The 14,167-nt window shown below is 37.2% G+C and overlaps 1 protein-coding gene and 1 non-coding gene across 10 annotated transcripts in view; one reads left to right on the forward strand and one right to left on the reverse strand.

The window, feature by feature from the left end:
• KIF1B (kinesin family member 1B) overlaps positions 1 to 14,167 on the reverse strand; it is a 144,564-nt gene that overhangs the window by 119,690 nt on the left and 10,707 nt on the right. For all 9 annotated transcript variants that reach the window (XM_061184991.1, XM_061184988.1, XM_061184987.1 and 6 more), the window contains exon 2: positions 9,556 to 9,736. In XM_061184991.1, the coding sequence (XP_061040974.1) occupies positions 9,556 to 9,661 (106 nt within the window). In that variant the 5' untranslated portion in view covers positions 9,662 to 9,736. The remainder of the gene's footprint in view (positions 1 to 9,555; positions 9,737 to 14,167) is intronic.
• Positions 8,060 to 8,166, forward strand: LOC133089247 (U6 spliceosomal RNA). The gene has a single exon (XR_009700626.1). It is a non-coding gene; the product is annotated as a U6 spliceosomal RNA (small nuclear RNA).

Consider the following 14,167-nt stretch of genomic DNA (forward strand, 5'->3'; position numbering starts at 1 on the left):
TCAAAAACCTAATTTCATATTTCTTATTCTTACCACCTATATGTACAAAGCACTCATCCCTAAACCGTACAACCAAGAACAGTTTTTAGCCCACTAGAAACGTTTGTTCATAAAATAAGCACGTTGTTGACATACTACAAAAAATTAAATCTATGAACGCCAACTTAGCCTACTATACAATCGGCACGAGTAGCCCCTTCCGCGGTCTCTCTAACCACACTCCAGACTTTGTGAGCTCCCACTGCAAGTGCTTCACACTTCACTGGGCAACTACCAAAAGCTATCAGCACTGCGTTGTTGGCACAGACTTTCAAAAATGAACTCCAAAACAACTCTTGAGAATTGCAAAGAAGGCATTTAAAAAAAAAACAAAAAAACAAAAAAAACTGGGCATGGTTGCTTTCCCCTTTGAAAAAAGCAACAAATGTACATATAAAGGCCACATGAAGTACAGTCTGGATTTAATCAGGCAACCTCAAAAGACTAAAACGGTAAGATGCAAAGCAGCAGGTTTCCTACAAGATTTTTTTCAGTCTTCTGTCTTGGCCGTTTCAGAATCCAGATGTGAAAACAACTTATTTAGGAAATTGAAGAAGTTTGAATTATACACTATAATAAAAAGCAGTTCCAAACACACAATACCAAAGGCCCCCTCCTTTAGTGACAGGTTCAACTGTTTCTGCCTATACATTTATATTCCCATTGAAAATAACGATTTAGGGTACCAAAGCTAACCACAAAAAACAATTTCACAAATAACTTTCAAATACCATCCTACGCGGACACCCAATTCCATTTGATCCTCACAACAACCTAGGAATAGCGAGCTGGGTAGGCATTAGCAACATCTCCATTTAATAAATGGAGAAGCTAAGGCTCAAGTGTTTGATAACAGAGGATGAGCTAAATAATGTATGACTCATAACTACAATACAGCCACTAAAATCATGTTCCTGAAGACTACTTTAGACTTGGGAAAATTTACCCACTGCATTACTAAGGGAAAGACCAAGGAGGCTACAGAGGTTTGGCAAAGGGAGAAGGGAGGTCCCTGCACAGACTTCAGCTTTTATTCTGAGTGAAATGGGAACCATCTGAGAGTTTAGAGCAAAAAAATAATCTGACTTCCATTCTAAAAGGATGGAGAACAGATTATTAGAGGGCAAGGGCTGAAGCAAGAAGACTTGTAAGGAGGCTACTGTAGGTGGTAGCAGTAAAGGAGGTGGAAAGTAAGATTCTGGGTATACTCTGAGGCAGAGCCTATAGGGCTTTAGGATGGATAGAGGATAAGAGAGAGAGTCAAGGATGTTTTATGATTTTTGCCCTGAGCAACTACAAAGGTAGAGTTGCCTTTAACTGAGTTGAGGGAGAATGCAGGGGAGCAAGAATGCAAGAGGATATATCAGATATTCAGTTTGGGACATTCCAAGTTTAAAATGCTTATTTAGACAAGCAGGTAAGAGGTGCCAGGTAGACGGCTGCATAAACTGCCTTCTAAAAACAATTCCTGGGACTTCCCTGGTGGTCCAGTGGCTAAAACTCCATGCTCCCAATGCAGGGGGCCCGGGTTTGATCCCTGGTCAGGGAACTAGATCCCACATGCCGCAACTAAGACCCGGTGCAGCCAAATAAATAAATTTTTTTAAATAAATAAATAAAAAATAAAAACAATTCCTTCCCCACCTCTGAGGGGCTTACATTCTTTACAGCAGTCCTAAGAAGTGGTTTTAAGGCTCAAGTGGCTGATAATGGGTGATGAGCTAAATAAATTATGGTTCATAAATCCAACAGAATACTATATAACCATTAAAATCATGTCTTGAAGAATACTTTAAAAAATGTGCTCAATAAGTTAATAGTAAATGAATTTATCTCATCCAGAAGAGGGTGCAATCTAATGCCCTTCTTTAAGACCATAAACTTTATCCCAGTAGAAGAAAAACGTAAGAAACAGAGAGGGATACATTCCAGAATGTCAGCTTAGTTAAGGTGCCATATGAGAAGTCATTAAATACCAAGGAAAATTGTGAGAAGCCCATTGACAGTGCAAGACCTGGACCTTCCCTTTATCAACCCATTCCAAAAGTCGTTCTAAAGGACAAAATTGGTTTCAATCAATTCCAACTGAGTAAACATAATATCATTTCAGGGGCACCTTTATTTCCCCACCCCAGCACACACACACAGACCCCTCTCATTGCTATAGCTTCAAGTCCTGATTACAGGAAAAGTGTTTTGTGTCAAAATTTTTAAAAAGTTTAATGCCACGGGTACCCAAGCTGATTTCAATATATTTTACTGAACTCTTCTTCCTGTGCTATAAAAGCCTCTTCACCTTCTTATTGCTTATCTTCCTACATTCCAGTGACTAAATGAGTGTCATTTAACCAAGGTGGACATGTAAGCATTCCTCTCTTTGGAAAAAGAAGTCAAAAAGTGGTTTGAAGGTTTCAGAAAGAGGGGACAGGAGGCAAATTTCGTGGACTTGTGCTTATCATATGATATGCCCTGGTCACTGGTCTAAATAGGCCTGGGTGCACAGCATCTCAATTTGCAAGATTAAGACTTTTTTTCCTTTGCTTTTATGCTTTTTTAATTAAATGTTTAGTAGATATACTTATAAAATATATGTAGAGTTTAAACAGTAACAATAAACAAAACCCCAGGTACCCACCAGCCCATTACAGAACATGACTCTCACCTCTGTAGCTCCACTGTATGACCCTCCCAGATTTCTTTGCCCACCATCTCTCCACTGAGGCCTGCAGAATTTTGTCATTATTGCCTTACTTTTCTTCATAGTTTTACCCTATGTGTTTTTATGGAGTAAAGAATAGAGAGAACAGTTTTGTATGTTTTTAAATTTATATAAATAAAATACATCAACTGCTTTTGCAACTTGCTTGTATAGCTACAGTTTATGATTTCCGTGTGTGTGTGTGTGTGTGTGTGTGTGTGTACGCAGTAATTCCTCTCTTCTTTGCTATGTACTATTATGTAAATATACCATGATTTATTTATCCATTCCCCTGCTGATGGATACTGGGGGTTATTTCCAGTTTTGGACTGTAAGAAAAATAGTGCTGTTAGGAGTTTAAATGCCAAAATATTCAGCAGTCTTAGTGACTCTCAGTGAAATTCACGACATTGGTAGAGGTTACTGAGAGATGAATGACTGGGCATGAGTGAGATATACAGTTCACCAAATGAATCTTAACAAAGGGTAGGTAAAAAACAAAACAAAAACTGCACATTGCATCTCTATGGTTAGAGCACATGGTGTCGAGGTGAAGAAGCAGTAGCTGAAGAGCTGTCCTTATCCTACTCCTCCAGCCACACGTGAAGCACTTTGGGTGTTATATTATGGAGTTTACACCTTAGTCTGACCTAATCATGTCCTGGCTTATCCTGAAAAGACTTAAGGAGACATTTTGATGCTAGGCTAGTGTTTCTTAACCCTTTTTGGGGACAGAACTCTCTTTAAAAATGTACTGAAGCCGGGACTACCCTGGTGGCACAGTGGTTAAGAATCCACCTGCCAGTGCAGGGGACACAGGTTTGAGCCCTGGTCCGGGAAGATCCCACATGCCGCGGAGCAACTAAGCCCGTGTGCCACAACTACTGAGCCTGTGCTCTAGAACCCGCGAGCCACAACTGCTGAAGCCCTTCAGCCTAGAGCCCGTGCTCCGCAACGAGAGAAGCCACCACAATGAGAAGCCTGCGCACCGCAACCAAGAGTAGCCCCTGCTCACCACAACTAGAGAAAGCCTGCACACAGCAACGAAGACCCAACACAGCCAAAATTTAAAAAATTTAAAATGTACTGAAGCCAAGACATGGAAGCAACCTAAATGTCCATCAACAGACGGATGGATAAAGAATATGAAAACGAATATATATGTAACAACACTGTAAATCAACTACACTTCAATAAAAAATATATATGTGAATTTTTAAAAACATATTGAATGTGATTACCCTCTCCCAAGGAATATGCATAAAACATATTTTGCATATAATTTCAAAGGGCTCCCACCTTGATAGACACTCAGAAGTCTAACCATAGACGCCAGTAAAAGAAACTCAGACTAAAATGCAAGTGCGAATTAGGTAACACTAAGGAGAAAAGAAGACTAAAGACTAACAAGAAAAGACTGGAATACAAAATTACACAGACGCTAACCATTTAACCTAATTGGAACAACAACAATAAAAATCCATCAAAATGCAGCAGTAGGCTGCAGTAAAGAGGTAAAAATAGAGGTAACTTTTCTTGCCCTCTTATTTTCCAGAATGTTCACAAAGATAATTTATATGCATTTACATTTATTTTCATGTAGCTATATTAATTTATGCTAGAAAAAACATACAGATTTATAAGAATTCCTTTCAAAAGTCTTCCTTTCCAAACTCCATTTTGTCCCCACGTTCCCCCATCCCAAATTTTCATTAATGGACATGAAGTCATTCTTTGTACCAGCTGTGATGTGCAGCATTTGGTTTAGAAATGCACATGTGCGAATGAAAAAGCCTTTTAAAATATACAATGTAAGCAATTAGCAGAAAAAAAAAACAACAGGATTTCTTTTATCCCACTTAATACCTGGGCATAGGGAAAAAAAAAAAAGATCCTAAACTAAGGAGGATTAATAAAAATATGAAGGAGACTTAACCAAAGGATTAGAGACCGATTCCTAGGGTTAAAGACAAAGCAAAAGATCACAATTTAATCACCAGAAGGAGTGTGTGAGAACTTACTGTTTTTCAGAGGGGAATTTATGCAGTTTCAATGTCTCCAGATTTACACACATAACCTAACCATAAATGTGAGCAGTCAGAGCATTAATTTTGTCCCATTTTCCTTTTTAAAAATAATCAGACAATTAAAAATGCTTCCAAAGTGGGAGAAACTTGGAATATAATGGGATATTATTAAACAAAGCTATTTGTATGCACTCTGGTCTCCAAAATGTCAAGGCAGTAACATTTATCTGTGCCATGGAAAATACTCCCTCTGAGACCAGAAAGTGCTTGAATAAAACTGCCACTACTCAGTTTTCAAATCTAGCACATTCCCTAAAGTACTCTTCACCACCCTCTTCTACTTTTTCATGAGACCTTATGGCGGGAACATTCCATTGCATTCCATCTACAATCAGCCATAATCCCTGTGAGCAGCAGTCCAGGCCAGCTTGCCAGCAGAGCAGTCTTTTAATGCAGCTAACACATGTGGCTACAGAAAATTCATTTCAGTTTTTGCAACAATTCTAGGTTCAAAATCCATGCTCTCTCCCAATCTTAAGCCCAATTTTTAAAAAACAAGCCATTAATACTTTCTAAACATAACAAGTTGGCTCACTTAAAATCTCTCAAAAGTTATTTGGATTACATATTAGTCAAATTACTAAGAAACTGCCATATAAAATTGTAAACAGAAATAGAAAACAGTAGAAAACTGAAAATGCCAAAATTCTAGAGGAAAAAGTCTCTGATACAATTAGCTAATTAGCTTGCCAAAAACAAACACCTTTCAAAGAAACCAAAATTACCCCAAACTTTCTGAACCATGACAAAGCATTCGGCTAGAAAACTAACACTACTTTTTCTAAGGCTGATTCATCTAACGAGGACTTTTGTTTCAGGAGGCTAATATTATTTTAAAAGTCACAAATTTCTCCTGGTGAATGTTTAAGCGAAGAGGCAATGTGTTATAGCCAGATGAGGCTAGGAGTACCAATCTAGATATAACACTAATAAATCCTAATAAGCTACAATTCTGAAATTTTCCCCAAACGTACCGGATGTTTAGTTTAATCCTCAAGGTCAAGCTGAAATACCCTATCATCTATGAATTTTACATGTGCCCTTTGCCAAACTTACATCTGCACTTTTTTAAAACCCTTTTTTATGGCAAGTATCACTTTGATCACTTTTACTTTATATTGAGGTTATTTGGGTATGTCTTGTCTCTCCTACCACAAACTTTAACTCCTTAAGGGCAGGGTCCTAAGGTACATGCAACTCTGTGATCCCTAGAGACTCACATTACAGCAGACTCTCAAAAGAGGAAGAGAAAGACATAGGGCAAGACAGAGCAGAGCCACTCAGCCTGCTGTCTAGAAAGGTTGTGGACAAAATATGATGGAAAAACCATTGGTAGTTCAGCACCGTGCTTAAGGTGGTCCACAGACTGGTTTTCGTAGTATTAGTACAATAAGCCCAGGCCTAGTCTAACCATATTAATTACTTCTAATAAAAACCAGGCATTTCTTCATTAATATTTCTTCAAAAGACATATAAATATTTTCAATAATTCTGGAGAGATCTTTGGGGGAAATAAACAAGAATGAGTAAATAGAACTTAGCATCCTCACAAACTCCAAAATTTATGGCCCTATCCTTAGAAAATGTTCAACTAGGAATCTTATTTTCTTCTTCAGTTTGCTGTCTACTACAAGTGAAGACATCTGAAATCCTTCATTCAGAATGAATATTATATTTGGATAATTTTACTTTTTTCCCCTAAACTGACATTATTTTCTATACAATCAAAATAATAAGGTCAAAAAGAGAGCCACATATCTTAGATACAATGAGGTCTAACACTGTTTTTTATTAGCCGTCAATAATCTCAGTGAGCTCTTAATCCAGATGATCAAAAACTAGCAGTCAGAAAATCAAGCAGACCCAGACCCATTTCACATAACTATCCAGAACTATAGAAAATCTTAATTTTGCGACACACTCTAATAGTTTTATTCTCCTGAATAGTCAATAGATTAGGTTTTTTTATATCGGTTTAGTACTTAGCATACCATTATACATATAGTAGATACTTGTTAATAAATAAAATCTTACTAACTTATATGGATTTTCTCTCATGCTAAAATCTCAAAAAGAAAAAAAAAACCCCAACTTTTACAAGATATAAACATGAATAGTTTTACTCAGGTGTTTAAAATATACAATGCAGGGGACTTCCCTGGTGGCACAGTGGTTAGGACTCTGCGCTCCCAATGTAGGGGGCCCGGGTTCGATGCCTGGTCAGGGAACTAGATCCCACATGCATGCCGCAACTAAGAGTTCGCATGCCACAACTAAGGAGCCAGTGAGCTGCAACTAAGGAGCCCACCTGCCACAACTACGGAACCCATGTGCCACAACCAAGGAGCCAGCGAGCTGCAACTAAGGAGCCTGCAAGCTGCAACTAAGGAGCCTGCCTGCCGCAACTAAGACCTGGTGCAACCAAATTAATTAATTAATTAATTTTTTAAAAATAAAATATACAATGCAGTCAAGACTGAAAAATAAGTTACTATTATACCTTACCACTAATTAAAAGGAGAAAAACTACCTTAGAAAAAGATAATGCTGCTTAAACTATCTCTTGAAGGAAATCTAACACAAGTTACTTCTAGGGAGAGGACCTGGTTGACTACATGATGGGGTGAGAGGAATGTTTGTACTGTACACTCTTTGTACATTTTGGATTTCATACCCTCTGAATGTTTTACCTATTCACAAAAATAAATCAAAATTGGGGTGAAATTAACATAATGCTATTTGACCTTGACAATGAATATAAACTTATAACCCATTTAAGAGGTGTGCATTCTAAAATGATCTGTCATCAAGAAAAAATGTTAGTATTATTTCTTGTACTAATAAACATTTTCCATCTATTTTTATTATATGATAAACTGATTTTTGCATTCATGAATATGGCCTTTTAATACTCACTTTCCCCTTAAAAGTTTTTAGTTTAAGATTTCCAACCCTCTAAAGAAAGTAGCAACACCCCAACCATTAATGAAAATCCATCTCCATGACACTGGAGATTCCTGGATAGTTCAGCATGCAAAACAGAGAAAAGTATTTCTTTTTGGAATCAATTCTGGCTCCTGATCCAGGATTTCCTAACGTCCGCACTTTAAAAGAACTTGTGATACACACCAGCATATTTAGAGGCAACACCAACAGTCAAAAATGCCTCCATACTAAGTTATAGTTAAATGCATTTTTCAGAAAGAAGCAAGGGTCTCAATAATCAGGTGTTAGTGTGCTCACTTCAGCAAGCACCTATACTAAAACTGGAATGATACAGAGAAGGTTAGCAAGGCCCCGTGCAAGTTTTTAGTTATATACTGTGTAAAACTTAATTCTTAAAATGAAACACAAATAATAACATAGCTTGAATGAGTGACATTTAGGAATATAAACATTTGTTAGAGAACAATACTGAATTTTGCATCTCTTTTTACAATTATTCATAGGATATATAATTCATAGAATCACTGGCACAACTGACAAAGAAATGTAAAGCACAAACAGTGGTACAGCAGTTTAGACTCCTACTTTTGAATCTTTTTTTAAAAAATAGAATGTTGTGAGTCCTATTTAGCAAGTTCAGAAAAGTATGTAAGCAACAGAAGGTTCAAAGTTGTATATGAGGAATCTATATCAAAAAATAAACGGCGAACTCACAGTAACAGAGAATGATGGCTGGGAAGTGGGGGAAAAAAGGAGATACTGATCAAAGGGTACAAACTGTCAGTTATAAGTTCTGGAGACCTAATGTGCAGCATGGTGACTATGGTTAATAATGATGTATTGTCTATGTAAAATTTGCTGAGAGAGTAGATCTCAAGTGTTCTTACCACAGAATAAAAGGTAACTATGAGACATGATGGATATATTAGATTTTGCTAATCATTTCACAATGTATAAACATATCAAAGCACCACACTGTAGACCTTAAATATATATAGTTTTATTTCCCACTGGGAGAATCCTCTACACAAAACACTGGCCCACAAATAGATGAGATCAGCATGTTTCCTCAACAATTCAACATTAATTTGTGTCTGAAAGAACAACAATTCGGCTTTATCACAAAGTTATAGGTTTTAAAACAGTAGAACCTACATCTATTTTAAGTAATAGTTTGCCTACAGATCCATATCAAGTAACTAATTCAAGTACCAAAAACCCCTTCAGTTTTGAAGGGGCTTCAAATGAGCTTCAGTCATTTTTCACCTAAGCAACTATATAGAGAAACAAGCTAGGAAGCAATGACTGATAATTTTTAGTAATAATTTACAAGTTTACTATCTGTTTTAGCTATATCTGTTGTTCAACTCAAAGAATCACTGTAAGGAAGCAGAGTAAGTGTGAAGACCATCTTGGCAAGCTCAAGTGCTATTTAAAATCAAGAAAGCAAAGTAATCTTGGAGGCTCAACAGGTATATTTCACAGCATCATTTACTAAAAATCACTGCTTACACCTTTACGACTGTTAAGATTTCAACTTAATAACACTAGCTAAATTCGTTCAGTTCTCTAGGGACTTCTCAATTGTAAAGAAGAAAATAAATAGTCCATATTTAAATATGCTACAGCAAATATCACAGGGGGAAAACATTCAATGGATCATTCAGAACAGCAAAGTTCAAAGTGTTAATAGCCAAATGTTCATTTATTCTGATCACGGCAAGCAGGAAAAGGGGGAAGGATAGGAAAATGAGACAGAATTGATAGAACACAACATGAACTCACTGGTTGAGTTGCCCTGCATCTGAATGATGCACTTGGATTCTTTGCTGGTCTCTCGAGAATTGAAGGGCCGCACACGGACAGCCACCTTCACTGAGGCTCCCGACATTCTGGTGGTCTTGTTATATATATGCAGTCCAGAAATAAAGAATCAAATCTTCTTATGAAATTATGTTCAAGTTTCCTTTAAAAAAGAAAAAATGATTCATACAAGATAGTCAGAATTAAAGAAAGCATGGGCTAACTTGAGCATACGAGCCATTATCTTAGTACTATTTGTTTCCATTTCTAAAAACCTCATCCCTTTTCTTCCCTATAAATCTTATATTCTCAACCGTAAATTATCAGATAGAAAATTAAAGACTGTAATTTGTTTTCCTGTTCCATTATCTCTTTACCATGCCTAAAAAGTCCCTAGACTTAATACTAAAAAATTTAACTGCAAAGTAACAAACGTCTTCCTTGCTCTCTGTTTTTCTGGATCAGTCTTCAATAATATATGAAAAAAACCCAAAATGTTTATTTGTTAAAGAAGGTTCCTTACACAAGTAACTTGCCATCTGCAAAACAACTTATTACTTGTATTTAAAGAAATGCACTGAACTTTTTATATCTTAATTTCAGTTTGAAACATCCAGTTACATGATGTATATTTAAACAGCAAAAGGACAAAGATAAGCTCTAGCTAGCTTCTTTAACTATAGGTATCCTGGGATTCCTTTAACTTCTATGAACCCTTTCATATGTATCTCATTTGGCCCTTACAACCATCCTGTACAATAAGCAGAGAAGGTTTCAAGAGACCCAAGTTCTATCCTCTGACTCACGGCAGAATCAAATCACTATATTTCATTTTTGAATGAAGCCACAGGAAAAAATGTGAACATTTTTTAGAGGAATAGTTTCCCTCCCAACAGAACAAAACGAACACTATTTTGTGAAAAGAACCCACATAAGTAATTTCCACAAGAAACAACAGATCTCAATCTGTACTCTATCTGTTACATAAACATCTTCAAGAAGAACTGAACAAAAGAAAAAACTAAAAAAGAAAAATACTTATGGGTCCAATTACCAGGGAACTCCAACAGAACTTAAACCTGACCAATTTTTTTCCACATAATTAAGTAAAGGTTAGGAATGCTAACCTCCAGCTGAACAACTACTAATACTTTCCACAGGAAAAGGCAAAAATAAATACACTATCTTATTTTCTAACAGCACTATCACTATTTGAAATTCTTGTTTTTCGGACCATGTCTATTGTCTGTCTCTCACACCACCACCAGAATGCTCAGAGACCTTGTTTGCCAGCACTTAAAACAGTATCTGATGAAAGAGCTCACTACATGTTTGCTGAAGGATTGAATTAATGAATTATATTTCCCAACTGTGAGAATTATCTGTTCAAGTCCTCTACCTGGTTTACTGACTTTTTTTGTGTTTCAAATGATTACAATATTTATTGATATTAATCTTTTTATATTTGCTGCAATGTTTTTTCCAGTCTGTTTCACATTTTATTTTACAATAAACAGATGGTTCTTTTTTTAATACATCAAACATTTATTTTAATCACATTTATTAAATGAAAGCTTAGAGTTATTAACCCTTCCAATCGATACAGCATGACCTATAGTCACTAGTTGAATACTTTGCCAAAAGAGAGTGAATGAAACATTCACAAAAAGCAAGACACACAACACATTTCAACCCCCCAGAGTCCACTTTAATACACAGCCATCATCTCAACACTCAGTATGTCCCATTATCTTCTCCCCCAAACGAGCAATCTCTGCCAATCTTCCCATTTCTATCTGGACCCACACCATAAATCTTGGAGTCATCTTTACTTCCTTCTCTTTGAATCCTTTCATTAGTGCTAACATTATTAATGAAATACCATATGAAAACTTTTAAAACATAAATTTCCATTCTTCTATCCCTTCCTTCCTCTCATTCCCATTGCCCTAACCTTAATCCATGTCCTTACCACCTCATGCCTAGCGTACTTGCAATAAAGAAACTAATCTTTGAGCTTTTAGATTTAATCCAATAGTCCTTAAATGGGGGGAGAGGGGCAGGATTTGCACAAAACAATCACACAGGGGTCTTTTGAAAAGCAAATGAGCCTAGACTCCCCGTTTTGAGATAGGGCCCAGGTATGGGTTGTTTAGTTCTGTTCATTTTCTAAAGATTATGTTGTAAACCTCCAGCTGAGAACTCTACTCAACTGCTTAACCCTACTGCAATATTAACCTTTCTAAAGCATGACTTTCTTTTTTTTTTAAAGACTACATCTTTTTTTTTTTTTTTTTTACTTATTTATTTTGGCCGCGCCACGCGGCATGTAGGATCCTAGTTCCCAGACCAGGGATTGAACCTGCGCCCCCTACATTGGAAGCTTGGAGTCTTACAAATCACTGGACCACCAGGGAAGCCCCCTAAAGCATGACTTTCAATTTCACTTCCAAACCCAAGAATCTTTTCTTACTCCCCAGCACTTACAAGATCAGTCAAGGTACTCTGTATTCTAGTCAAGCTCCTTTACTATTCCACACATGTTGTTTCACACCTTCTAACAATTTCCCCCCTACAACAGATCTATGAATCTTCATTTTCTCCTCTACTTGATGGCCCAGCTCCAGTCTTAACTCTTCCAAATGACCACCCAAACATTCCAGGAATCACTGGTATTTCCTACAGCACTTACACTTCCAAACACATTGTGAGAGCACTGCTATCATTTTACATGACTATATTCTAGCTTGTACGTTCTTTAGTAGCTTCCCAAAGTGAATATCCTATTCCTTCAAAAATCTCTTTGAACTTGGGTTCCTTGAAAAAAGCGGCTAATTCCAAGTCTGGGCAAGAAATTTCGAGATGATTCTGGGACATCTTAGTATGACCACAAGCAAGAAATCAAAGACGAATGGGGTCATGGCAAAAAGACACAAGTGCCAACTTAAAGGAGCTCCCACTGGACAAAGATGGGATAATTGGAGCATAAAAATACATACAAACACACTGCATGTGGACTGAAAAACATTAAATACATAAATTCATGAGTTCATAACGATACTTTCAAAAACCTCATTATTCTGAAAACTGGCAAATAAAACAAAAGAATGGAGCATGCGTCCAGTCTGTGTATCCTGTATAAGCTATATTGCAGGACAGTCAAATAGACAACGAGGGCAAGTTCTTCTTTACAGAAAAAGTCTGACTAATAAATGCAGAAGAAATGACAGAATTAGAATGTCACCATTTCCCAACCCTACTAACATAAAGGTTCTCTGCATCATCACTATCTACTAAAAAAGCCTTAAACGAAAGGTTGGTTGATATGGGAACATTATATTGTATGAATTAGGCTGACAAAATCTGAACCAAATGATCATCAGTCTTAACATCACTAAAAGTGGGACACGTAGGTGGCCTATGCCTCCTGATGTGCTGCAGTAGGAAACACAGGGCACCACCTAGTAAATATTATCCCACTCCCCTTAAAAAAAAAACTGATAGAATCAAGCCTCAGTTTATAGGACATATAGGGAGCAAAGAAACAATTTAAATGATACCTAGAGGATACAATCAGCCAAACCCAGAATGCAGAAAAATCTACAGTTCAAGTCACCCAGTTTCTTCAATTAAATAGCATGATTTGGGGGGGAGGGGTGGTAATAAAAGAGACTTAAATGTCGACAATTAATGAATATTGTAGATATGTAAATTTTAAAAAAACAAAACTTTCTTCTTTTGTGTTCTATCCAGGGCCTACCAAAGTGTTGAATGCTGCTAACTAACTTACAAACCGACAACAAAGGCTGAAACCTCCTTGCTGAGCTTTAGATTATAAAGTACTATTTAGACATAAAGTACTAGGAGCCGAAATACTAACCTCTTTACTATTTAAAGTCCCCCACACATATACTTTTCAATAGTTGTTTCACTCTTCTACCCAGCTAGCCTCCCGGCATACCATTCAACCTAACACACCCAAAGCCCAAACATCTCTCCACCTCCCCCAGCTCTTCCACCTCTTTTCTATTTCTTTTAATGTTCTCACCATTCTCCTGTTCCCACACAGGCCAAAAAGCTTGCTTCCTCCATCCATCTAATCAACTACCAAATTACACGGCTTCCACCTATAAAATCTCTCTCTCCATTTCTACCACCGCCATACCATCCTTTTTACGCCTTCAGTACATCTCACCCAAGACTGTTAATCATCTTAACCACTTTTTCTCTTTCTTCCTCCTACCCCAACCATACTACACAACACTGCCATTTTCATCTATTCCATCCATACTATGCAATGCTGCCAGATTCACACTCCTAACGCACAGGTCTCTTCATATCACTGTCCAGTTTCTCTACTGTCTACCAAGCAATGACTGAACTCCCCACCAGTGGCATTCAATGTGTTCTGTAACATAAACCACCTATTTTTACAAGCCCACAAAACACTGCCTTCCATCCACTTTCCTTAACAACCACCCACCAGAGGGCTTCCTGAAAGCATCTCATGTTTTTCTGTCCCTGTGCCTTTGCTCCAATGCTCCTTCTACCTACTGTACCCTTCCACCTCTCCTGTTCTTCTCAAAATCCAATT

The sequence above is a fragment of the Eubalaena glacialis genome, chromosome 3 (genome assembly GCF_028564815.1).
Source record: "Eubalaena glacialis isolate mEubGla1 chromosome 3, mEubGla1.1.hap2.+ XY, whole genome shotgun sequence".
NCBI classification, from domain to species: Eukaryota; Metazoa; Chordata; class Mammalia; order Artiodactyla; family Balaenidae; genus Eubalaena; species Eubalaena glacialis.